The sequence below is a fragment of the Squalius cephalus genome (genome assembly GCF_949319135.1).
Source record: "Squalius cephalus genome assembly, chromosome: 17".
NCBI classification, from domain to species: Eukaryota; Metazoa; Chordata; class Actinopteri; order Cypriniformes; family Leuciscidae; genus Squalius; species Squalius cephalus.
The window spans coordinates 30,733,157-30,759,731 of NC_137138.1; the positions used below are offsets into that span (position 1 = coordinate 30,733,157).

The 26,575-nt window shown below is 40.4% G+C and overlaps 1 protein-coding gene across 1 annotated transcript in view; it reads left to right on the forward strand.

The window, feature by feature from the left end:
* The first annotated feature begins 5,833 nt into the window (after positions 1-5,833).
* Positions 5,834-26,575, forward strand: part of kctd16b (potassium channel tetramerization domain containing 16b) — a 107,729-nt gene continuing 86,987 nt past the window's right edge. Inside the window, exon 1 of the mRNA XM_079847042.1 lies at positions 5,834-7,332. Within this exon, the coding sequence (XP_079703168.1) occupies positions 6,516-7,332 (817 nt within the window). The 5' untranslated portion in view covers positions 5,834-6,515. The remainder of the gene's footprint in view (positions 7,333-26,575) is intronic.

Genomic DNA, 26,575 nt, shown 5'->3' on the forward strand with positions numbered 1-26,575 from the left:
GGCACCAATCAGAAACGTTGAGGCGGGCTTTACAAGATGACGATCGCTCTGATTGGTTTTAGGTCTATCCAATTGCGCCCAGAGGCATTTGAGAGACGTCCACTCCGTTGGTGAAGCGCACCAATTTTTAAATGCATTATTATATTCAAATTGCAAACACATGAGGACAGTCTCCATGAAAGACCCACTGGCAGATGAACGTGCTACTACATTTCTCTCCGAAACGGTAGGAAATTAAATTAGATTTAATAGAGGATTTGAACTGTGACACGATGATTGACAGGACAGTTTAAGTGACAGGATGCACGCGACAGATCCGTCTGATAAAGATGATGAAGTAGTATGTCCCAAAGCTTGCCTACTTTTTTGCTACACATTCAAAAGTAAATACATTTTCTTCACAAAAAGAGTACATACTTTTATGGCGTAGTGTAACTTCGGGACACCGCATATGGCTTTACACGATGCCGATCGCTCTGAGAGCCAGGACATTTTTTTAATTTAACTCAGATTCTATTCATCTGAAAGAAGAAAGTCGTATACACCTAAGGCTTGAAGGTGAGTAAATAATGGGGTAATTTTCATTTTTAGGTGAACTATTCCTTTAAAAAGAGAGAGAGAGAGGGAGAGAGGGAGAGAGAGAGGGAGAGAGGGAGAGGGAGAGGGAGAGGGAGAGGGAGAGGGAGGGAGAGGGAGGGAGGGAGGGAGGGGGTGGAGGGAGGGAGAGGGTGGAGGGGTGGAGGGGTGGAGGGGTGGGTTCAAGACCCAAGACAAATGTTTTACCCTCACCTACTGGTTTATGAGCTCGGGCAAACTAGCTAGTGCCCTTAATGTTCAGTGAGGCAGTCTGTCCCTTGAGAATCTGGCAGACCTAGTTTAGCGGTGTGTGTGTGTGTCTGTTCGCAACAGTTGCTAGGTGGGGCCAAGAAAACCTGAAAGCAATACAAGGCAAATTGTTTGGGTTAAATAAGACTCAAACTGTTTGGTATCAGCACATATCTGAATATTTCCTATGCTTATATTTAATTTTCTCTGTGCTGTCTTCTTTTAGTGTATCATTAGTATCATAAAACATTCATAGTATTGCATTACATAACTACATTTTAAGTTGCACACTCCCACTTCTGGCATAAACCTCTTACAGTTTTTCTCGATTGCTTTAACACATTTCTTGAAACTATGCCTCGTATTCTCAAAACTATAAACACAAATCCATAACGTCTCACCCAATTCCCAAACATCCTATTTTCAGGTCAAAATGAAGCTCTACACTCAAAACCATTCACTCTTGCTGAAAAACCAAACTTTGCCCTCAGACAGGACACACAAGCCCTCAAAATCACACACACTACAACATAGTCTAACACACTGGTGCAATAAATTCAAAACAACATTTCCAAAACAGGTAAGTTATGTTGCTTGTTGTTACCCCATCACAAACCTTTTCACATGATGAACACAAAAGACACAACCAGTGGATACATTGGCACATTTTTATTCATACACAGAAAACACACACACAATTTTTTTTTTTTCTTCCTGTTTTACTCTTTTTTTTTTACTCTTTTTTTTTTTTACTCTCTCCTCTAATTTTTTTTTTTTATATTTATATATTGGATATTTATTTATGGATATATATATTAAAATAAACCTCATCAAAGACTATTGGAAATGTTTGTCTCTTATTCAGTGATAGAATTTTGTTTGCCACCACACCTCCCTGAAGGTTCTCGAGGCGACGGTAAAGCGACTCAAATTTGGCCTTATTTGTAGCCAAGCCTCCCTATAGTCATACCATTGATAAAGACATGGGCAACTAGAGTGGCTTGAATTTCATCTGAGACTGCTTGTCTTCTTGTCCTTGCCCTTCCTCCTCCTCATTCGTATCCCTCTTCCTTCATGTCTTTCTGGATCCATTGTTCCAAAACGCAATAAACTGATTTGGGCCCTTTTATATATCTATTGAAGGTTCTGATTGATGTGTGGTAAATTTTGACTCTTAGTGTTTCCACTTGGGTAATTGTGTGCTAACTGAGCTGAAGCTGTGCTGACTTGAGTGAACAATTTTGAATGCTAGTGCTTTCTAAATGACAACATGGTCTAAGCAATGAGAAATGAAGGGATTTGTGTGTAGAGTTTTGCAGTGACAGTTCAACAAATCTGACTCATGTGTCAAAACAGGGAATAGTGTTTATAGTTTAGTGAAATGGGTGTGCTTTTTGATAAATGGCGTTATGGTTTTGAAATTTTAGTTCAAAACCTGGTTATAGTGTTTAAGCAATCGAGAAAAACTGTAATACTTGATATATAGCATGACAGAAGGCATTATTTTCACTTTAATTTTTTTCCTAAAATGCAGAATAGAAGAATCCCCATTTGCTTTTTGACTGCCCCCTCCAGCACTGTGCTGGGGAGAGAGTTATCATTCTCATTTAATGTGCCTGTTCATTTTTAGTGTTCAAATATAAAGGGGAGATGTGCCTAATTGTCAGGAAAATTATGTCACAATGCAAAAAATATGGTACTTAATGGCCCTAAAACAATCAATAAATCAATTAATCTGTTTCAAACACTTGGATTAGTTTTTGTAGAATTAATCCTTTACATATTATCCAAAACTTCAAGATTACATTTTAAGTGAAATATCTGCAAAATAAAACATTTATCATAAACCTTCAGGACTAAAGAAAAAAGAAATCAAGTACACAAACCACCAGACAAAAAATAACACTATTGAATTATGCACATATGCACAAACATACATTTTTGCCCCGTGTATCATCACCTTTAGACTTGTGCATATTCATATTAACATCCTTTGACTAGGCATTTTTGCAGTATGGCGGCGTGGGTTTCTATATTCCTATTGTGTTATTCTGATGCAACATTGAGTTCCCTCAAAAGGGAAAATCTTTGGGGTTACGTATTTAATCCCGGTTCCCTGAGAAGGTAAATGAGTTGCCTTCTCTTTGCCATACTGCACACACGCCTGGGCGTCTTCCTTCAGGCAATTACAATCTGATGACGTATGTTTGTGTGTCTATTTATAGTCTCGCTGAGCAGCTTACGAGTCATTATCTGACTACTTCAAAGACCAGTTTCATTGGTGCATTGGCACACATGCTTCAGACACCGGTTTACGCAAAAGCGTTCTCAAACTGTAGCATCAATCTGACGCAGCGTCTCGTTCCCTTCTCAGGGAACCGGGGATACATGCATAACTCCCAAGACGTTTCCAAGCAAATAGTAGCGTCTTCACTTATTCATTTGTTATGAATTTGAAATGAAAAGATGCATTATTTATCATACCATGTGCATTGCCCAGGATATTTATCTCTGATCCCCATTACATGGAGATAAAGAGCAGAAAAGCAAAATCCCTCCACAGGCAATAATAAACTTAATTATTTTCAGTTATATTATTACTGTATTTCTAAAAACTGCATTTAAATGCCGTTCCATTTTTGTCAACAACAAAAGTCCTCACACAAATATCCTGAAAAAAAAAAAACTGTCCATATCTGAAAACATGGTAATACCCAAGGATTTGTCATGGTAATTTATAGTAGGTGCCTCTGTGTAACCTCTTTCTTTTGTGTGTGTAATTGTTTTCTTTAGTTCAACCTGAAGGTGATGGTACACAGGGCAACTTTTTGAGCAATGTTGCTGGGCAATCTTGCCTAGTGTTTGTTGCTTGGGCACTTTCCCATTGAAAATGGGCAATACATTTCTATCTGGATAATTTAGATCGGTCGTGGGCCCTGTGTCTCATCTGGTTGCCCGTTGACGGCAACATTGCCCAGCAACATTGCTCAAAAAGTTGCTCTTTGTATCATCACCTTTACTGTTGGACGCATCCATTGCTAGTTCATATTCCAAGCATGTTATATGTTGTTATGTTACTTGGTTGAAGTAGTGTCAAGCTACTGAAAAATGTAGTTACATTATGCTAATTGTAGCTAGCTGCTCCCCAATGTTGTGTAAAATTACATAAAACATCAATTAGACCTGGTTTATTCAGAAACAGTGCCCTTGAAGACCTTTAACTGACCTTCGCAAATACGTTAGTCCAAAAAGAACATGCAGGGAACATTGAAATCTTCCAGGATAATTGCCTCTCCAGGGAAGACCCCCGGTCTCTAAACTCTAGCACGAAATAAGTTCTCTATCCTAAAATAGGAAAGCTTGGTGGTTTGTTCTTTCCTACGGAAGCATTTAATTAGTTAAATGAAAAGGTAGCTTTGTGATAGCATGAAATTCTTTTGTAACTTTTATCTGTACCTTTTAAAACAGATTGAGTCTGGACTGGGTCTAATGTTCCAGTGGAATGATCATAAAAAGCACTGATAAAAAATGTATAAAAAGCATTCAATTAGGGAGACACTGTGGAGAAAGATGATCACAGGTCAAAGTCTCCATCCTTAAATCTAGCTACCTGCTTTTTCTAAGTCAGACTTATTTCTTGCCTGGTTTAACTGGTTTACCTAAAACATTAAGCTTTGTGTTTTCAAAGACAATTCTGCCGAGGAAACATATTAAGAGAGACACGAGAGGAACCGGCCTCTCTGATAAATACAGCTACCTGCTGAGAGCCATAGGGACTCTTCAAATGAAAAAGAAAAGAAAAGCTTTTCAAAAATTAAGAATACCAATGCTTTCAGAGATGAAGAGTCATGGAAGAACAACAGGAAATCTGCCAGACGCGAGTCGAGTTTGAGCTATTTAAAGTAAGCCATGTCAACTGCTACACTCAAGTATCTTTGAAAAAGGAGTAGCATACAAGAGGTGAAGGCATGCATGCATTTATGAATACAGCTCATGGCCTACTTACAAATGAATGCACTGTCGCTCTATGAACTTACTTTCCACAGTAAAGTACACAGTATTTGTTTCTGGTTGTAAAGTGTGAGAAGATTGAAGATTTTTTTTTTTTTTTTTTTTTTTATATTAATGGAGCTACTCAGTTTTTGTGAAAATAAAATCGAATTAAAACAACAAAAGCTTTTGCAGGGGGTAAAAAATGCTATAGTAGGGTAAAATTATTGATTTAAGCACCATTTACAAAACTGAAATTTAGCAAAATACATGAATCAGCAACATGATAAACTACTAGATTAACAGTCCTTTGAAAGTGAGTAGTATGTGTATTTATTGTTTATTTTTAAAGGTTGCAACATACAAACTTGTATATTTCTGGGGATTTTCTCCTCATCGCTGCCTTTACTCTAATAGTACGCTGAAAAAGATACTCTGTCATCTTAATACAAAGTGAATATATTTCAGATTTCAGTATTTGAATCATTTATTTATTTTTTTAGAACAATGGCAATTCAAAAGACTTTCCATTTGGTTAAATTATTTAATTGAACATGCTGTCTTTATAATATCATGCTTAGTTAATTTCTTAAACATTATAAATCTGTATAAATGGCTTTTGTATTTTAGGAAGGGTGTCATCACATGTGAGGGTCTTTGTCAGTCCTGCTGTAAAGAACCCCTGATGGGAATCAAGCTTGGAAGAGGAGATTTTGTTTTCGCTGTCCAAGGTTCTGAAATTGACTGTGGCTTCACAGCGTCACACAACCTGAGAATACTTCTAAAAAATACATGTCATTGGCAAATGTTTGAATTAAAGCACAAGAGCACAAAATGTTCCAGGCAATCTGTTTCCTTCCTGTTACCAAATCAAGTACAGAACACAGCTGGCTGACAATGATATATAGCCTACTACACTGACGCGAAAACCAGCAACGTCACAGCATCGCGTGCATACTCCTTTAAGATGATGTAATTTTTTATAACCCATTATGTTTTTTTTTTTTTTTCCCGCCCGCTGAGGCAACAACATCTGAAGCGTTATTTTCTGGCGCCACAGCCCTGATCGCGCGCACAGAGAGTGATGCTGCATCATCTTCATCATTCCTAAACCCTTCCAACATGCAAAACCCTGGATTATTGCAGAGGATCACACACTGGATTTTCTTCTTAACAGCTGGGATTACCGATCAACCCCATTGTAGAAACATTTGCTTTGAAATGTTTTCGATTGTTTTCTTTTAAAACTATAGATTCTGGTTCGATTTGGTCGTCAAAAGTTGGATTCAAAACGCCGCAGAACTTGTATGGAACTTTGGAACGGCCAAACAGAAAAAAATACTTTTATTCTATAATGTTTTTGCAGAATTTAAACAGCAGCTTCCGTTTGCATAAGCTTTTTCAGGCGAAGAAACAAGCGCCCCAGTCCATTCGCTGCTGAGCAACCCATACTCTCTGGTGTGCGCGTGCTATAGTTCCTCCTCGGATATTTCACCGCACTTTCGCTCCTTTTTTTAATTTTCCCCCTATCTGTGCAGAAGACGTGGATTTTTAAAATGTAAGGTACCTGCTCCAATTACTTGAAATGCTATTGTTTTGCCATTTAATGTGCATTGTCCATCGTCTGTATTTACTTAACCGTTTCCTAAGCTGTAGAGCGAACTTTTCCGCCTTTTCCATCCTCGGATATTTTGTCACCCATGACTGAAACAATGGCGTTAAGTGGAAACTCTAAAGCTAAAGACAACAGTTTTCCAGATGTTATCGAACTAAACGTCGGGGGCCAAGTGTATTATACCCGACACGTCACGTTAATAAGCAATCCTGGCTCCCTTTTGGGGAAAATATTCTCTCCTAAAAATAACGCATCGAATGATCTCGCCAGGGACCCCAAAGGTCGTTATTTCATCGACCGGGATGGGTTTTTGTTCAGATATGTGTTAGACTACCTCAGAGACAAGCAAGTTGTCCTCCCTGACCACTTCCCTGAGAAGGGGAGGCTGAGGAAAGAAGCGGAGTACTTTCAATTGCCTGATTTGGTGAAACTCTTAACCCCGGACGACTTGAAGCCCAGTCCCGACGAATACATCCACAGTGATTACGAGGATGGGTCTCAAGGAAGCGACCAGAGAATGTGCCCTCCACCCTCACTCGTTCCCGCCGACAGAAAAAGCGGGTTCATAACCGTCGGATATCGCGGATCTTGTACGATGGGTAGGGAGAGTCAAACCGATGCCAAATTTCGGAGGGTGCCACGGATTATGATATGTGGGAGGATTGCGCTGGCCAAAGAAGTTTTTGGCGAGACCTTGAACGAGAGCAGGGACCCGGATAGGACCCCTGACAGGTACACGTCCCGCTTTTACCTCAAGTTCAAGCACCTGGAGCGCTCTTTCGACATGCTCTCGGAGTGTGGTTTCCAGATGGTCGCGTGCAACTCGTCAGTGACGGCCTCGGTCGTCAACCAGCACACTGACGACAAGATATGGTCAAGTTACACTGAGTACGTCTTTTACCGTAAGTTTCCTTTCTAAAGTTTTGTCAACATTTGCATTTCGCATGCTCTGCCACTTCTGCTGAACATTATCTTGAGAGGTTACTTGCTGATGTTTTCATTGAATTACCACTAGACGGCGCACTCGATTTATACTTTTTTTCTGCCTTCTTCACTCGAGGTCTCATAGGGAGCATGTATATATTAATACTAGTTCACTAGTACTTGTTCATGAGATACTAGTACTTATTTCAATACTTGGCATCCATCTCCTTTAGTTAGTAGCACATTTTTGCTATTCACGTGTAGCCTACCTACTTCAGTTTTACTAGTAACTAACTATTCATAAGATAATAGGGTAACACTTTACAATAAGGTCTCATTTGTTAATATTGGTTAATGTGTTAACTAACATGAACTAACATTGAGCAATACATTTGTTGCAATATTTATTTATCTTTATTAATGTTAGGTAATAAAAATACAGCTGTTCATTATTTGTTCATGTAAGTTCACAGTATATTAACTAATGTTAACAAATACAACCTTTGATTTTAATAATGTATTAATAAATGTCGAAATGAACATTAACTAAGATTAATACATGCTGTAGAAGTATTGTTAATTCTTAATTCATGTTAACTTGAGTAGTTAACTAATGAAACCTTATTTTAAAGTGTTACCTATAATAGTAATTTTCTATTCCAACAGTTTTTAGTTTTTAGATTCTTTTAGATTCGTACTATTAAGTTGAAACTTTTAATAGTAATAATTAGTACATAATGTCTAATTAACAGTTGCTAGATTCTATTCAGTTAGTACTAGGAAAACTGGAATAGATACTAGTAGCTGTTTGAATAGTTACAGGTAACTAAAGAATAATTAGTTGAACTGGAATTAGCATTAACTGGAGTATATATATATATAGTCATAAGTGAATAGTTACCCGAATCACAGAATCAGATTCCCATAGAATTGATGGCATAGTGACTAGTTGAATAGATTGATTTAGGAATAAGTATCTAATGAATAGGGAAACTAAAAAAAAGCTTGGCAGTTAGATAAAAATACTATAGTATTTTTTTTAAAGTCTTATTGTTGCTCACTTGACACAGCTGTTTTTATCAAGACACAGCAAACAATTGTGTTTATATTTCCCGACTCTGTACCTGTTCTGATGTATCCAGACACTGAAAGCCTTTATGTAAGGCCCTTACCTGCTAAGTAATGTCTCTAAAGAGAGCCCTTCCCCCACCCCGAATGTGTATCTCTGAAGCATCTCAATGGAGTGGCAGAGGATGATGGCTCTCTGTAATAGCTCTCATAACATTTTATGATGTAACAAAACACCACCCACTTCAGGCTGGTAGTGGCTAATGTGCTGTCGAGCCAGCAGTGGCCCTGCCACAAGGCAAAATGGAGGAAGCACATAATGGACTTTATACCGAGCCCATTAACGAGATTGTTGCTGCCTTTATTATAGAGCTTTACTGATTCTCGCAAGAAAGTCTTTTAAATGGACATTTTTAACATTTTACAGCCTTACTATCTTACACAGAAATGTAACATGAAATTTTGTCTTGGTGGACATAGTCATTAATACATACAACCAGATTACTACTATATTTTTTTCTTTTAACAAATGCATGCTATATACCATGTTATGCAAGCTACTGAATAGGATGCTTACACTCTAAAAAGGTTCAAATCAACCCATTTTGGGTCAGTTGGCAACCCAGCAACCCAGTTGAGTTAAATGTTTGACCCAACATATGCTGTGCTGCTTTTTAAATCAACTATTGTTTAAAAATTACTATATTGCTGGGTTAAAACTTACTTAAAATGTTTTAAATTAAACTCACTTTAAAATCTCCCTGTAGTCAATAATTGTATCTATTAAAACTTACATATTTAAATGTTTTTTCCTTGAAAAAAATGTCTTCATGCCTTAAAATAGCTTGAATGTTACTCTACACCCTTGCCTCATTTAGTACAGTATATGTGGTTCTATGAATATGCAAATTAGCCCCGCCTCCACTCACTCGCAGCAGCTCAGCGATCCACTCGTTGATGATCACACATTGACCTGATTGGTTACAAGGTCGTTTGTGATGTCAGAAACACCAGTGGTTTTAAACTGAGTTTTTGTCTTTGGTTCACTGCAGTTTTAAGAAGAAAATACTCAGCAATGGTGTTGACTTTGAATTTGCACATGGTTTGTCTTAAACAATTTAAACAATTTTCACATTAAAACAAACCACATAGACATATAAACAACATTAAAAGCTTGATTTTCACCACAAGGGGACTTTAACACACACAGAATGACTACAATAACATCACAGGCAATCGTAATAATCTAAAGGTGAATTTACTGATAAGAAAGAACATCTAAAAATGGAAAAGTAAAAACAATCTGTACATGTCCAGAAAATTATGGCAGCAGTTATAAAGCTTCTACAGTTAAACAAAGTTGCTTTATGATTATTGAATAAATATTAAATAACTTGTTTAAAACCAACTTTGACCAGTTATTTATGGTTTGTTTTTCTTCCTCCCAACAAAAATGGTCCCACTACGGCCAAAGCCTCAGGCTTTGAGTGCCGGCAAGACTGAAAGCCCGTAATAAACACTGACAGTCTAGAATTAACTGTGTATTATAGCAAATCAACAGGATTTTAATTCCTTTTTCATTTTCATTTTCATTTTCATTTTAATTCCTTTTAATTCCAGCATTACAACTTTTTCAGTTCTTGCTGACCAGATTTTGGTGTGTGAGAAAACACTCCAACAAAACACTCTAGTTTGAAAAGAACACACTCTAAAAATGTTGAATTATTTTGCCAACCCAGCGCCCATCAAAAAGTGATGAAACTAGCGCAGAGTGGTTTTGACCCAGCTGCATTGGATTACATGTTTAATGTTTACATGCTGGGCTGTTTTAACTCAACTATTGTTTAAAACTATTGTTGCATCTTTTCTACGTTGCCCAACTGATAAGAGTTTCATAAAATATTTCTGTTGCATATGAGAAACATCAAACGGCAAACGAAACGAAAATGGAACTAAACTGCGCTACGCGGACAGTTTATCATCTCGAACCCATAATAGATAGCTAACCTTTTTATAATGCAGTTTTTCACTTTTTCTTAAACTCTTAACTAATCTACTGTGGAGTATATTCAAGTCTGAACCTTCCTTCCCTAATTTTCTCACAGAACATGTGAAACGGATCTTTTCAGACAGAGACAGAACATTTTACAGTTTTTCTCGATTGCTTAAACACATTTCTTGAAACTATGCCTCGTATTCTCAAAACTATAAACACAAATCCATAACGTCTCACCCAATTCCCCAAACATCCTATTTTCAGGTCAAAATGAAGCTCTACACTCAAAACCATTCACTCTTGCTGAAAAACCAAACTTTGCCCTCAGACAGGACACACAAGCCCTCAAAATCACACACACTACAACATAGTCTAACACACTGGTGCAATAATTTCAAAACAACATTTCCAAAACTGGTAAGTTATGTTGCTTGTGGTTACCCCATCACAAACCTTTTCACATGATGAACACAAAAGACACAACCAGTGGATACATCGGCACATTTTTATTCATACACAGAAAACACACACACACACAAAAACAATTTTTTTTCCTGTTTTACTATTTTTTTTTACTCTTTTTTTTTTTTTACTCTCTCCTCTAAATTTTTTTTATATTTACTTACAGTAAGATGTGTGTGACCAACATATGACAGTAAAAGAGCACACACAAACCATATTCTAATATGGAATTCGAATTGTATTGGAATGGTAAAGAGTGTTGGGATGTAACAGGAGGGCCTTCACTCAAGGATACAATATGACGGACACGTCTAAGAATGTTCCACATATGGTTGAAATACCTAGAAAGATAACATTCTGGGAGTCAAGTCTATAAAGGAGAAAGGAAGCCCTCCCTTCACTGTCACACTCTGCAGCCACACTGTGTGACTGTACGACTGCTGGCCTTTTCTTGCAAGAAAATAAACCTCATCAAAGACTATTGGAAATGTTTGTCTCTTATTCAGTGATAGAATTTTGTTTGCCATCACACCTCCCTGAAGGTTCTCGAGGCGACGGTAAAGCGACTCAAATTTGGCCTTACTCGTAGCCCAGCCTCCCTCATAGTCATACCATTGATAAAGACATGGGCAACTAGAGTGGCTTGAATTTCATCTGAGACTGCTTGTCTTCTTGTCCTTGCCCTTCCTCCTCCTCATTCTTATCCCTCTTCCTTCATGTCTTTCTGGATCCATTGTTCCAAAACGCAATAAACTGATTTGGGCCCTTTTATATATCTATTGAAGGTTCTGATTGATGTGTGTTAAATTTTGACTCTTAGTGTTTCCACTTGTGAAAGTGTGTGCTAACTGAGCTGAAGCTGTGCTGACTTGAGTGAACAATTTTGAATGCTTGTGCTTTCTAAATGACAACATGGTCTAAGCAATGAGAAATGAAGGGATTTGTGTGTAGAGTTTTGCAGTGACAGTTCAACAAATCTGACTCATGTGTCAAAACAGGGAATAGTGTTTATAGTTTAGTGAAATGGGTGTGCTTTTTGATAAATGGCGTTATGGTTTTGAAATTTTAGTTCAAAAGCCTGGTTATAGTGTTTAAGCAATCGAGAAAAACTGTAAAAAAGATTTGCACCTTTCTAAGCATAACTTTTGAGCAGAGATTGCACCTATTCCTTTGTTTGGGCCTTCAGCTGTCGTTTGGAGCCTTTCTCTACTCATCTATTGCATATACTGTCTGAGTAGCTTCTACATTTGATTAAGAACTTTCTTCTTCTTTGTTTAAGCAAATGTATTTGTTGTTAATTTGCTCTATAAAAGTACAAACAGGCCTTAAAAAAACTGTAGCCATTTGAAATTAGAGTCAACCACTTAATTTTAATCACAAACAAAGATGCTACTCATGTAGCATGAACAGTTATTTTTTATTTAAATTAGATTAGATCATTTCGAGACTTAGAGCAAATACAGAATGGTCTGACTTCAGCTTTGTGAAATTATTACATAAGACAAACCCCAATAAAATAAAAACTGCATGAAAATGCAAATTCACTCTCTGACAGTAGGTGATGCTTATGGAAAAGAAGCATTTATTTGGGTACATTCATATAAATCCCCATCCCAATTTAATATTAATAATTTTCTTTCTATATTTCGAGCATCAAGGACAGTGATCTTGCTGTGTCTGGTATTTTCTCTGCACTCTTCAGCGTGTCCCGTCTCTGGCCTGTTAACATCCTGTAAACAGACTTCATAATTGTTTCACACAAATGACATTTCGGGGAACGATTGCAGTGCAGTTTGTGTGCAAGTCTGGAATAGAGATCATCAACCAAAATTAAACTAAAAACCGCCCAGTTGCCGATCGTGTGTTTGGAGCACAAACTGTCTATTTATGGCCGGTCGACCGGTGCATCACTAGAAAAAAGGTCGCACCACAACAATTATTTGTACTCTCACAAATGCTCCCAAATACATTTTGAGGTCATACAGATTCAATTTTGGGAGCATATGCGACCATATCAAGCTGTTATTTTTGGGAGATACCGGGACAGTGATAAAGATATACCAGTCAATCGCGATCTGCGTGTTGGTGACCTCGCATGGTATGGATAGCAAAGTATCCATTGGATGTTAACTTCAGAATCATGGCATAAGTAGTGGTGTCATGTGTCAGTGCATGTTTGGACTTTAAGTTTGTGTTTTGATTGGTTCCTGTTTTCCTTTGTTCTTTCTTTGTTCGCTCCTTCGTTTCTATGGTTACTATCATTAGGAGTTCATTTGTCCCAGTTGTGTATGATTAATTATCTTGTTTCTGTTTGCTACTTAAGATGCACCCTTTCTTTCAGTCTTTGTCTGATCACTGTCGTGTTTATGTGTGTTTCCTCTGCCTGTCAGCTTGTTCCAGAGTACTATTATTAAAGTTTGAGTCTGTCGATAATCTGAGTCTTCAGTCTGTTTCTGAGGAAACCACGGTGTGACAAGTAGGTTATCAGGATGCTTTTTTTTTTATGAATACTGTGAATTCAGACATGCTACTCATTTCACATACTGCTTCTTACCTACTATATAGTAGGATGATATGCATATTCAAACACAGGGTTTGTTTCTGAGGCAAATTCTTGGCTCAGAGAAGAAAAAGTCACAACAGATTTTAAGTAATTCATAAAGTTTGAAAGAAAATACACATTATTATTATTATTATTATTATTGACAAAAATGTATCCAAAAATACTGTGAGTCAAAATTCCCTAGTAAATGAATACGGGTCAATTTGACCCCCTTATGCATTTTTGGGGTAGTGATTCAATTATTTTTTTCCCCATCCTATAACCTAGAAATAGTCCTATTTTCTTTGCAGTTTTGGTATTGCATTTACATGTGCCACACATGTTATCTTTTCAAATCCAGCATCAATTGTATGCTAAAATATTATAAAAGAAACAATCCTCAAACTAATGCAGTATTTCTAATAATGGTTCTAGAGTCATATTATTAATATCATTCCCTTACATTAATCAATCACCAAACAAAGTTTGTGAAAATGGCATGTAACAGAAAGGAGTTGAGAAAGTTTCAGCGAGTGTTTTCAGAGTTGATATCCAGCCTCCTACACAACCCAGCAAGCCTGTTGAATTGGCTTTGCCTCTGGCAGAGCGCACCAGTTGCTTTTTATAGGCTTCGCTGCTCTGACTCAAAGTCTACCCAGAGTGAAATCCCTTGAAGGCAAATTTATTTACCAATTTGTTGCATGGTTAGAGTGATTGATGATCAATCATTGGATGTGACAGGTAGAGGACTTTCTGCAGTCTGCCCACAGTGCTGAAAACCACGTCATTGGAATTCACAGTGACCAGCCACGGCTCGTCTGTAATGTTCGTCAAAATATGCATCCAAACATAGACCTCTATATTCACTGAATTAATCATATGTTGTAAATGTGTTCAGCATTCTGCAGCAAAAATGTGTCAGATTTTCTAGTCGTAAAATGAGCAGGATATATTAAAACGAAGCGCTTACTTAGCGGGGCAGCCGGTCTCTGTGCCCTCCCTAACTCTACAGCGCCCCACAAATTTACAATGTAAATGTCTGGTGAAATATGGAACTGCAGCGCACTCTAATTGAAAGCCATTGGGCCCTATCATACACCCGGCGCAATGAAGCGCCAAGCGTGACTCAAGTGTGTTTTGCTAGTTTCAGCCTGATGCAGTTATCATTTTCACATCCTGCGCCACGTTGTTTAAACTGCAAATGCATTTGCGCCCATGGGCTGCTGGTCTGAAATCGAAGTGTGTTCAGGAGCATTGTTGACGCATTGCTATTTTGAGGCAACTGAAATAGATGCCGCATTGACCAACTGAAACCTGGTCTAAAGTCAATAGCGCAATATTTTTTTTGTCATTTTAAAGAGTGTGTAGTAATGTGTGGCTATAGGCGGGTGCACAACGCCATTGGGGCAGATTTCAGGCTGTCACGCTTATTTTCACGTAAACCTCGCTCCAGATCAAGACGATATCAGTCTGCTTCAACCATGTGTCTGCATCAGGTCAGTTACTAGTTGGCTTGTCTGTTCTTCCTATGTGGAGTAGCGTATCAAATAATGAAGGTATAAATCCTTTAGTTTAAACATGCTCATGTGAATAACCTTTATATACAGTAGTTCTATTGTGTTTGTTTTATGTTTGTTCTGAGAATAGACATGACTTTGCAAAATTCTAAAACAATATTCGGAGGCAATAAATACTACATTAGGCAATTCTAAGATGGTATTCTATGCATTTGTAGTGTGTACTAAAGCCTGTCAATCATCATTAGAGCGCCACCCTCAGGCTGAATAACGCAAGGACATTAGAATTCTGCCAAAGGTGTGTCTGATGTGTTCAGCGATTAGAATATAAAGCTTACAAAATGTTCTTCATAAACTAGCGCTAAGACCCAGAATCTGCCCTACCTAAATTTACAGCCAGGAGCTGCTACTGGCAGTGACAATTTCACCTTTTACCACCCACTAAAGACAAGCCTCATCACCCTAGCCTGACATTAGCGTCAACACAACATTGGGAAACATTTACTAACAAATCATTGCAGTAAAGGTGTCTTACATTACTGACATGAAATGATAATTTTGAATATAATTTTGATGCAAGCCTACCCTGGTGAAAAAAAAAAAAAAAAAGCTAAGTATACTTGCAGCCAGACTAATTTAGTATACTTCAAGTGTGTTAATGATTAGTGCACTAGACACACAGATACGCCGTGGCTGCACCAGGTATGCAATGATGGAATGTTTAAAGCAATTTATTCAAAAACACAGCTGAATAAAATATAGGGTTGGTCTCTTTAATATACAAACAATTAAATAAATACATCAATCATATAACATTTGACACACACACAGACAATACCACTTCAGAACTGGGGGATTCATCTAGCCTATCCAGTAAACACGGCAACCAAACGTGTAACAATGTGAAAACAATGTAAGACACAAACAAACACATACACTTTCCAAATAATAATAGTCAGTCAGTGAATGTTTATCACGTGCTGCCAGAAGGAATTAGGTCATCACTGATGGCGGCAGCTCACTAGCGGGCGCCCACTACCAGTCACCAGCACTTAAACGCCCTTTAAAGCGTAGTCACAGACTTCCGTTATACAAGAAACATTCATCAAAACACATAAGAAAACAAACGTTCAAAAATAAAAGATAACAAAAAAAGAAAAGAAAATAGCAAACACATTCACAGAAGAATCCACAATAATGGTGACAAACACATAGCTATTCGCCACTGTACCCCACGCAAGTCCCATGGTCAATACATACCTGAACATACTAAATTTAAATGTGTCACTTTGGGCTGCAAACACACTACCGTCCTTAAGAACCTCTTTGTTAAAATGAAATGGTCATATAGCTGGACATAGGAATCCACAATAAATGCGTCGTTTTAGTAAGAAGCAAAATATTGATTGAAGTGAACAGCACACAAAGGGAAACGATCCATTCTGGACACGTTTCCAATGCAGTCAGCATATGACTCATACAGGTAGTTAGCGATCCATATATCCTAAAAGCGTTGTATAAAGCCTAGCAGCACCCCACAAAGCCTGCTGCAACACCTCCTGGCCCCCGTATCACTATTAAAAATAAAACAAGATGTTTAAGTTAAGAAAACATAGTTTGTTGACCCAAATGTTAAACCAACATAACATACCTGCAGATGATGACTCACTCTGCCCAATGCACTCGAGTTACTCTTGTGCAGCTAAGAATTCACTCAACGTGTCTGTAGTTCTCCTCATCCACATTGTAAATAAGTCTCAAATACCCTGCCCAAACTAAACAGTTTACAATGCCACCAGTAGCTCCTACCTCCTGAACGTACACACGGGGCACCAGAATTTACGTCACTTCTAGCTTAGCTAGATGTCAGTCCCATTTCCTTTTATACCTGCGGACTATAGTATATCCGCCCCAATATAGCTATAATGGTAGATGACATCACCACAATCTACCCCCCCCCCCATTAATCATCGTAGTCCCTACGATGAACAAACTCAACAGGATACTAATTCCAAGGTCTAAATCAGGCCTCCACAGCATTAGACTCTATGGTAGACGTGCCAGAAATTCGATTAGCTCCATCTCCTACAGCTCGCGGTAAGTGGTGCATGTTGGAGTGCTGACCTGCCCCAACACGTCCAATTCGTCTTGGGACCCTTACAGATATATTGAGTGGTCCCAAAAGGACGGATCCCAACTCCGGGTATGAACTGGCACCACCCCCACTTACCCCTGCTATAGGCCTGCTGGCCGATTCCTCAACTACAGAGACAGGACTGACCCTTGCCTCCGAAAGAGCTCTACTCACCACAGCGCCCACTTGGATGACCCGTGGAGCCTCTACCACAACATATGCTAAATCCCCATCCTCCAATTCATCCTCCATCACCAGGGGTGCTGGCGGCTCAGCCCAACTCTCAAGGGACTCTGTCTGTGTCGGATATCCTTGAATCTGGGGTTTTAAGGACGTACGGTTAACATGACGGACCTTACTTAAGTCGTGTACAGGAGCCACCGTGTATACGGACCCACCATCACTCTTCCGGCCACTGGCTCCTGCACTTGGCCAAGCAAGAAATCCACAGGCAGTCTGGGCTCCTGCCCAAACATTAAAAAGTAAGGGGTTTCTCCAGTGGCTTGGTGGGGAGTGGTGTTATAACAAAACAGCACCTGGGCCAAACAAGAAGCCCAGTCCCTCTTTCTCTCGGTGGGCAAGGTCCGCAGCAAATTGTGCAAAGTCCGGTTAAACCGTTCGCACTGGCCGTTACCGGCTAGATGGTATGGAGCGGTGCGAGACTTGCCCAGCTGGTTGAGGCTGCACAGCTGCTGAATGAGACTGTATTCAAAGTTGTGGCCCTGATCTGAATGGATCCCCCCGGAACCCCAAGCTTAAAAGAACCACTCTTCAACCAAGACACGAGCCACCGTTCTCCGCCTGTTGATCCCAAGTAGGGACTGCCACCGTAAATTGACTAAAAACGTCCGTCAATACCGGCACGTTTTCCTGCCCCGAGTGGGAGGGCTTCAAGACTGTAAAATCAAGGGCCACTATCTCGTTTGGGCGGGAGGCCAGTAGGTGCCCCATATAGCTCCGAGCAACTGGTGCGGAATCCTTGGCCTGCTGACACCGCTCGCATTCCTGTACCCAATGGGCCACATCGGCCAACATCCCTGGCCAGTAGCTTCGTTGTCGCACCAGCTCAAGGGTGCGTTCAGTGCCTTGGTGCCCATGGCACTGATGCAATTGGGTCAGCACCTGCAATCAGCACCAGCTGGAGCACCTCTTCACCCCCATCCGAGCGACAGATCCTACGATATAACAGGTCTTCTTGTTCCTCTAATTGGTCCCACTGCCGAAGTAATACCAACACTGGCCTGGGTAATGATCGTCGCTCCTGGGGCCCTGGGCCTCGCCCTCGGTGCCAGAACTTAAGAGCTGCACCAATAACGGGATCTTCCTCCTGCAGCACCACCAATTCTGGCCATGATCGTCTTAGCATGGCCTGCATGGCCCTCACGGTGTGTCCCGATGACCTACAACCGCAGCATGGCTCAGCAGTTCAGGAACTAACGTTCCCGACTGACTATTCCCCTCAACGGGCTGTCACCCAGAAGGCAACTGCGATAACGCATCCGCATTCTGGTAAGACCTACCTGACCGGTCCTGAACCTCAAAAGGCCGCTAGCTCGGCCACCCACCGCTGTTCAGCAGCTCCCAATTTTGCAGTAGCCAGGTGACTCAGCGGGTTATTATCTGTGCGTACAATACAATGATGTTCTAGCAAGTATTCACAAACTTTTTCTGCCATTGCCCATTTTAAGGCCAAAAACTACAGCCGCATGGAGCTGTATGTGGCGGTACTACGCTCTGCTGGCTGAAGACTCACCTTGCCATCAATCTCCTGTGAAAGCACTGCACCTAGGCCTGCATAGCTGGCATCAATCTCCAAAATAAACTTAATAAGCTTAGTGGTTTAAATAACTGTTACATGAGGGTTGTTGCATTGCCATGGCAACAAAGTTGTAAAACTGATACAAAATTTACAAGGTTACTAAGCATTTTGTTCCACACTAAAATAAATGTTATTATGAATGTTGTTTTCATCTTGCTATATTTTTGAAACAGTATTTTAACATGTAGCTACAGATAGACCCTATTCACTTCCATTGAAATTGCCTCACTGTAACCCAGAATTTTTACTTTTTATTACTTTTTTTTAACTAATATTTAAATGTAAATTTTATGTATACTGTTACATTTATGCATTTATCAGATGCTTGTATCCAAAGCGACTTACCAAAGAACAAAGCATTCATCAAAGAGGTGTGAATGATTCGCAAATCTAAATCTTGAGAAGCACAAGCACACAGAGCAATGCGTAACGGCTCTCCACTTGTGGTCTAAATTGAAGACGCTATTCATGTAAGTTTTAATCTGTGTTTATCAAAATAAACACGTTTTAGGGTTTAGTAAACATTTTGAAATTGTGATTACCTGTGATATGATTGTGAAGTTATGTGTGAGAAAATATGTGACTGAACTCTCCCGCTGGTGGCAGAGATGAAAAAGATGAAAAGCTTGTTCTTCTTTTTAAACATGCATATAGACAGACATCTTTGATCATTGCTGATCCTTATTTCCACTGTCCTGCATCTCGTGTTTTTAAAAGACCGTGATGTCTGAACGAATTCATTAATCTTACTGCAGTTTTATCTGTAGATATTTTTGAAATCCCATTCACTCCCATTATAAAGCTTGGAAGGGCCAGGACATTTTTTAATATAACTCCGATTATATTCATCTGAAAGAAGAATGTCATATACACCTAGGATGACTTAAGGGTGAGTAAATCATGGGCTAAATTTCATTTTTTGGTGAACTATCCCTTTAAAGGGACAGTTTACTCAAATTCTGTTATTTACTTACCCTCATGTTGTTCCCAACATGTATGCATTTTTTTTATGGAAAATAAAATTCCCAGTGAAAAATCTTCCCAGTGTTTTTTTATTTTTATTTTTTATTTTGGGTCAATACAGTGAAAGTCACTGGGGTTCAGTGTTGTTTTGGACCCATATCACTTTCATTGTATGCAAAGAAGTTTTTTTTCAAAATATCTTCTTTAGTGTTCTGCAATAAAAGAAATTCATATAGGTTTGGAAAACCATGAGGGTCAGTAAATGATGCATGCATACAATACTAGTAGAGATACATACATTTACTCCTAAAATACCAGTTGGTGTGAACATGTACATGTTAGGTAGTGAATAAAGCAATAAATGGGATTGGTTAAAAAAAAAAAAAAGAGGAAAGGGTTGGTGGAGTGGTGGTGTCCTGCTTAAACTGATTTGTCTTGCTAGAGAATGAGCCATGACAGTTTTGATGCTCCACTTGTTAGGCGCAGCTGCTTCCCTGCTTAGTCCAGAGGGACTGAACTCTGAATGTAGCATCTGTTTTATTCACTACCAGAGACCGAGATTGGATTTAAATGGATTTTTTTAAATAAAGGGATAGTTCGCTGCAAAATGTTGAGAAATTTGTGCTTTCTTTTGGCCATTCATTCAAAGTCATTGGTCACCAAAACAGTTTTGTTACTAACATTTAGTGCTGGCAAATCAATGGTCTAATTTTAGTTGTCCACAGTGATAAATCTGTCTCTAAATGGAAAGTGTTTTCTTACTGATCTACTACCACCTTTCTTTAAAGTCAAATGTTGGCAACACACTCTCATGGCAATTTGTAACTATTTTACATTTTGGCAAATTGATTGCTAATTTGTATGTATTTGTACAGATCTACTACCACCTTTCTTTAAAGTCAAATGTTGGCAACACACTCTCATGGCAATTTGTAACTATTTTACATTTTGGCAAATTGATTGCTAATTTGTATGTATTTGTACAGATCTACTACCACCTTTCTTTAAAGTCAAATGTTGGCAACACACTCTCATGGCAATTTGTAACTATTTTACATTTTGGCAAATTGATTGCTAATTTGTATGTATTTGTACAGATCTACTACCACCTTTCTTTAAAGTCAAATGTTGGCAACACACTCTCATGGCAATTTGTAACTATTTTACATTTTGGCAAATTGATTGCTAATTTGTATGTATTTGTACAGATCTACTACCACCTTTCTTTAAAGTCAAATGTTGGCAACACACTCTCATGGCAATTTGTAACTATTTTACATTTTGGCAAATTGATTGCTAATTTGTATGTATTTGTACAGATCTACTACCACCTTTCTTTAAAGTCAAATGTTGGCAACACACTCTCATGGCAATTTGTAACTATTTTACATTTTGGCAAATTGATTGCTAATTTGTATGTATTTGTACAGATCTACTACCACCTTTCTTTAAAGTCAAATGTTGGCAACACACTCTCATGGCAATTTGTAACTATTTTACATTTTGGCAAATTGATTGCTAATTTGTATGTATTTGTACAATCTCATTTGTACGTTTTTGGCTTCCAACGATTATGAAAACAAGATAATTGAGGTAAAATAATTATTGTGCCGCAGCGGTGTTCTTTCATTCCAAAAGCCCAAACTTAACATCCAAATCAGCCAAATAAGTGAGTGTTTTAAAATGCAGTACACTATTGCTAAACTGCAGGATGTGTTTTATATTATGTTTGTTACTAAAAGTGCATTAAAGGAGAACTCCGGTCAATTTTAACATTGAGCTCATTTTTTTGTACATTTGGAGTGCTGTCAATACAGAGAACAACGACAAAAATCGGTGTTGCCTTCACCGAGTTATTCTATTTTTAAAATTTGCACCCTGTTGACTTCAATAGGGCAAGTAGTAAACCTGCTTTTAGCCTCTTAACATCCTTTAAGTGTCATTACAAGTGCACAGAAAATGTGAGTGATTCCTTCCGAGTGAATACGGGTGGATCTGACTGCAGTAGATGTTAGAGATATTAATAAAAACGAAGTTAATTCAGCCAGCGCTCATACCTTTGTTTACATCCTGTTTTCGGTGGAAGGCCATAGTAATCGATTGTCGAGTTCACGCGCGTGATCATTGGTAATTAAACCTATGCGCGTGAACTCGACAATCGATTACTATGGCCTTCCACCGAAAACAGGATGTAAACAAAGGTATGAGCGCTGGCTGAATTAACTTCGTTTTTATTAATATCTCTAACATCTACTGCATACAGATTCACCCGTGTTCACTCGGAAGGAATCACTCACATTTTCTGTGCACTTGTAATGACACATCAAGGATGTTAAGAGGCTAAAAAGCAGGCTTACTACTTGCCCTATTGAAGTCAACAGGGTGCAAATTTTAAAAATAGAATAACTCGGTGTAGGCAACACCGATTTTTGTCGTTGTTCTCTGTATTGACAGCACTCCAAATGTACAAAAAAATGAGCTCAATGTTAAAATTGACCGGAGTTCTCCTTTAAGCTGCAAAAGAGACACTGTTGCTCCTGGCTTTCTGTGTGCGCGCATGAGTTTGAAGATTGTATTTAGTTTTGCTTGGAAAAAGCTGGCCTAAACCGTAGTAGCGTTTTAATTCAATTATTGAAATAATGAAACATTAAGTTAATAAACTTTTATGACAGAAATATTACTACATGTAGCCTAAATTATTTAATTCCTTCATTATCAACACTATAATAATGCTAGAATAGCGTTTATTTTTAAGTGTGAATTGCGACTTCTCTTTGTTTTAAAGCAACACCAAGGAACTTTTCCTCTGCGGTCGCCCTACAGGATGGAAGCGGAATTGTCCATTACCGCTGTCGTAAATAATTTAGCCTACCGCATCCTACTGTCGCACGCTCGCTGTTTATCCAGCACCGGCTTTGTCCAAAACATAACAGTTTCCCAGTCAAATATCCTCCATCGCCAAAAATCAACTCACAACTTCACTAGCATGCAATCAATCAAAAATGCTAACGTAAACATAAACTAAGAATCAGCAACTTTGGAAGCGATCAAACATTTGAGGTGATTTTGGAAGTTATTGTAATCTTCACGGCATTCAACTCAGAACAGCAGTGCTAGAAAAACTGTTTATAAACAAAATTACGTGCTTATCACTAATTATATGTTCGCACGATAGCTAACGCCTTATCTAACATTAGCCAATCGAAATATAAAACAATCTAACATGTACACACATGCACAGTGTTTGAAAAAAAAAAAAAAAAAAATTACTTACAAGTCCAGTAACAAAAAAGCCAAGTGACCATCAGTCTTGCATCTTATAGCCTCCTTCAGCTCTCGCCAACGAGTGTAAGCCGGTCCAATGTTCACTCTAGTTCGAGCTCTTACTCGATCATGCTCCCGTTTTCTTTTCCTCGCCTCCTCCGACATTATACCCTTCCTTTTATTTCCAGACAAAAATAAGCTCAAAAGCTTCAAAAGCTACCCGGCTGCTAGGTATCTTACATTTAGTTGTAGTCTACTGTCGAGTACGCTCCACCTATCGGCAATTGTAACGCTTGCCGTAAAGCAAGTCAAATTTGTAGTTTTCTTATGTCTCATTAGAACTACAGAAACGCGACCCGATCTGGCAATCTTACATGGCGTGGATATACCAGATAAAGGACCGCAAAGCGGTGGCATAAGTGCCTTTCGCCCTGTCATGACTTGATGAACCACTGAAACAATTTTTGGAGGGGCAGTTCAGTGGCTTTATCGTGGGGGTGCAGGACAATAAAGTGTTAATCGCCCATCTTTCAAATGGAGAGTGTCGCATAGCCAGCCTGATGATGCAGAGCAGGCAAAGGCAAAATTCCTTTCAGGATAAATCTCTCGATATGTCCAAATGTAGGCCCTATATCTTATTAAAGTATAAATATTGTAGCTAATGTATTTAAAGTAAAAAAAAAAAAAAAAAAAAAAAAAAAATTCAATTGAAGTGTTCAATCCAGTTGTTTCAACTGGTTTTGTAGAGTTTTACACTGTTTGAGCAGTGTGTATGATTGTCAACAATCTGGCCTTATCTAAACATGCACTGTTGACGAAATGCGTTCATGCCAACTAAACGAATGCGAGTGAGCAGCAGATGGGGGTGGGCATCTTGGAGTCCGGGACAGGAGGGAGGACAGGGAGATGACAGACAGGAGACTCCAGGATGGTATCGCCGACCCCGGCGGCGCAGGACGAGGAGGAGACCATGGCGAAGCAGGCTGAGGAGGTGGCCACGACGGTGAAGACCCTTCGGGCGGCCACGGCGGTGAAGACCCTTCGGGCGGCCACGGCGAGGACATATGGCCCCCCCAAAAAAAATTTCTTGGGGAGAGTGACGGCGTCAAGACAAGCCTCTGGGACAGGCTCTGGAACCAGCTCTGGGACAGGAACTGGGACCGGGACATGAACAGTCACTGGTTGGGCAGACGGGACGTGAACAGTCTCTGGCTGGGCAGACGGGACGCGAACAGTCTCTGGCTGGGCAGACGGGACGCGAACAGTCTCCGGCTGGGCAGACGGGACAAGGGGAGAGGGCTCTGTACTGGACGGGACCAGTGGTGAGGGCTCGGTGCTAGACGGGTCCAGCGGTGAAGGCTCTGTGCTGGACGGGACCAGCGGTGAAGGCTCTGTGCTGGACGGGACCAGCGGTGAAGGCTCTGTGCTGGACGGGACCAGCGGTGAAGGCTCTGTGCTGGACGGGACCAGCGGTGAAGGCTCTGTGCTGGACGGGACCAGCGGTGAAGGCTCTGTGCTGGACGGGACCAGCGGTGAAGGGCGGTGAAGGCTCTGGGCTGGACGGGACCAGCGGTGAAGGGTGGTGAAGGCTCTGGGCTGGACGGGACCAGCGGTGAAGGCTCTGGGCTGGACGGGACCAGCGGTGAAGGCTCTGGGCTGGACGGGACCAGCGGTGAAGGCTCTGGGCTGGACGGGACCAGCGGTGAAGGCTCTGGGCTGGACGGGACCAGCGGGGACCAGTGACGAAGAGGGCTCTGAGCTGGACGGGACCAGTGACGAAGAGGGCTCTGAGCTGGACAGGACCAGTGGCAAAGAGGGCTCTGAGCTAGACAGGACCAGCGATGAAGAGGGCTCTGAGCTGGGCGGAACCAGCGGCGAAGAGGGCTTTGAGCTGGGCGGAACCAGCGGCGAAGAGGGCTTTGAGCTGGGCGGAACCAGCGGCGAAGAGGGCTTTGAGCTGGGCGGAACCAGCGGCGAAGAGGGCTTTGAGCTGGGCGGAACCAGCGGCGAAGAGGGCTTTGAGCTGGGCGGAACCAGCGGCGAAGAGGGCTTTGAGCTGGGCGGAACCAGCGGCGAAGAGGGCTTTGAGCTGGGCAGAACCAGCGGCGAAGAGGGCTTTGAGCTGGGCGGAACCAGCGGCGAAGAGGGCTTTGAGCTGGGCGGAACCAGCAGCGAAGAGGGCTTTGAGCTGGGTGGAACCAGCGGTGAAGAGGGCTTTGAGCTGGGTGGAACCAGCGGTGAAGAGGGCTTTGAGCTGGGCGGAACCAGCGACGAAGAGGGCTTTGAGCTGGGTGGGATCAGCGATGGAGGGAGTTCCAAGCGAGGCGGGACCGGAGTGAAGAACCACTCTGCGGGTGCAATGCTGTCAGTTTCTTGCACGGCGAGCATGACGCTGACGACATTGGCTTCTGCGGAACTTGCGTTAGATGCGGGCTCGGCGTGACTGGCGTGCTGTGCAGAGTTGATAGTGCTGGTGTGTAATGCTGGCTTGGCTAAACTGGTGCTCGGGATGAAGATGGGTGGTGACTGCGGTTGAGTGGTGATGTCCTCTTCAGCTTCACCTACGGTGAAGGCTGAACCACAGCACATGATCCAGGTAGACGACAAAGGTTCCCGGGAAAGTGGCTGCTGGGGCTCGCTGGTGCAGATGATCATCAAGTCCGTACCAAAAGACAGTCTTAAGGACATCATCTGCCCAGCTTACCCCAGCAGAGAGCTCCAAGAATTCGGCGATGTAATCCTCAATAAGCCGTCCGTCTTGGAAGGTGGTGAGGAGTGAGTGAATTGGGGTGAGCGGAGTGAGGAGAATTCCCATCTTAAAAGCTTTCCTCTTACTTTTTAGGGTCGGTCGATCTTTAACGTCTCAGGGTAGAAGAAGATGAAGCTCCAGGCAGAGATCCAAAACACTCAATATTTATTTAAACTGAAGAATACCCGGAACAGTGTGCGTGCACAAACAGAGTGCTAACAAAAACATTGACCGACACCTGAAGAGTGAGAAAGGAGAACTTAAATACACAGATGATGAGAACAGAACAGGTGATGACGATGATTACAAATGAACTGATTATACTAGACAGGTGCAGACACTGAACTAATGATGATATTGATAATTAACTAAACAGTTGAAGACAGTGATGAAGGTGAAAACAAACTGAAAGTCCATGAAAACAAACTGAAAGTCCATGAAAACGTGACAGCAGCGACATATACAGTATTATCAGCTGTATGATGTGTTTGTACCCTGAAACATATAATATCGACAGAGACCCGGTGCGTGCAGTGAGGGAGACAAAAGAAACTTGCTAAAAAGAGATCCAGTGCGAGAGAGAGAGGCAAAGAAAAATGCCCGATCTTAATTTATGTTGCTTTGTACTATTTTCATTTTGTACTGTTTTAATTGTTTAATTTAGCTGCAATTTCTAAAAAGGAATAAGATTCTGTATTTCTCATTTT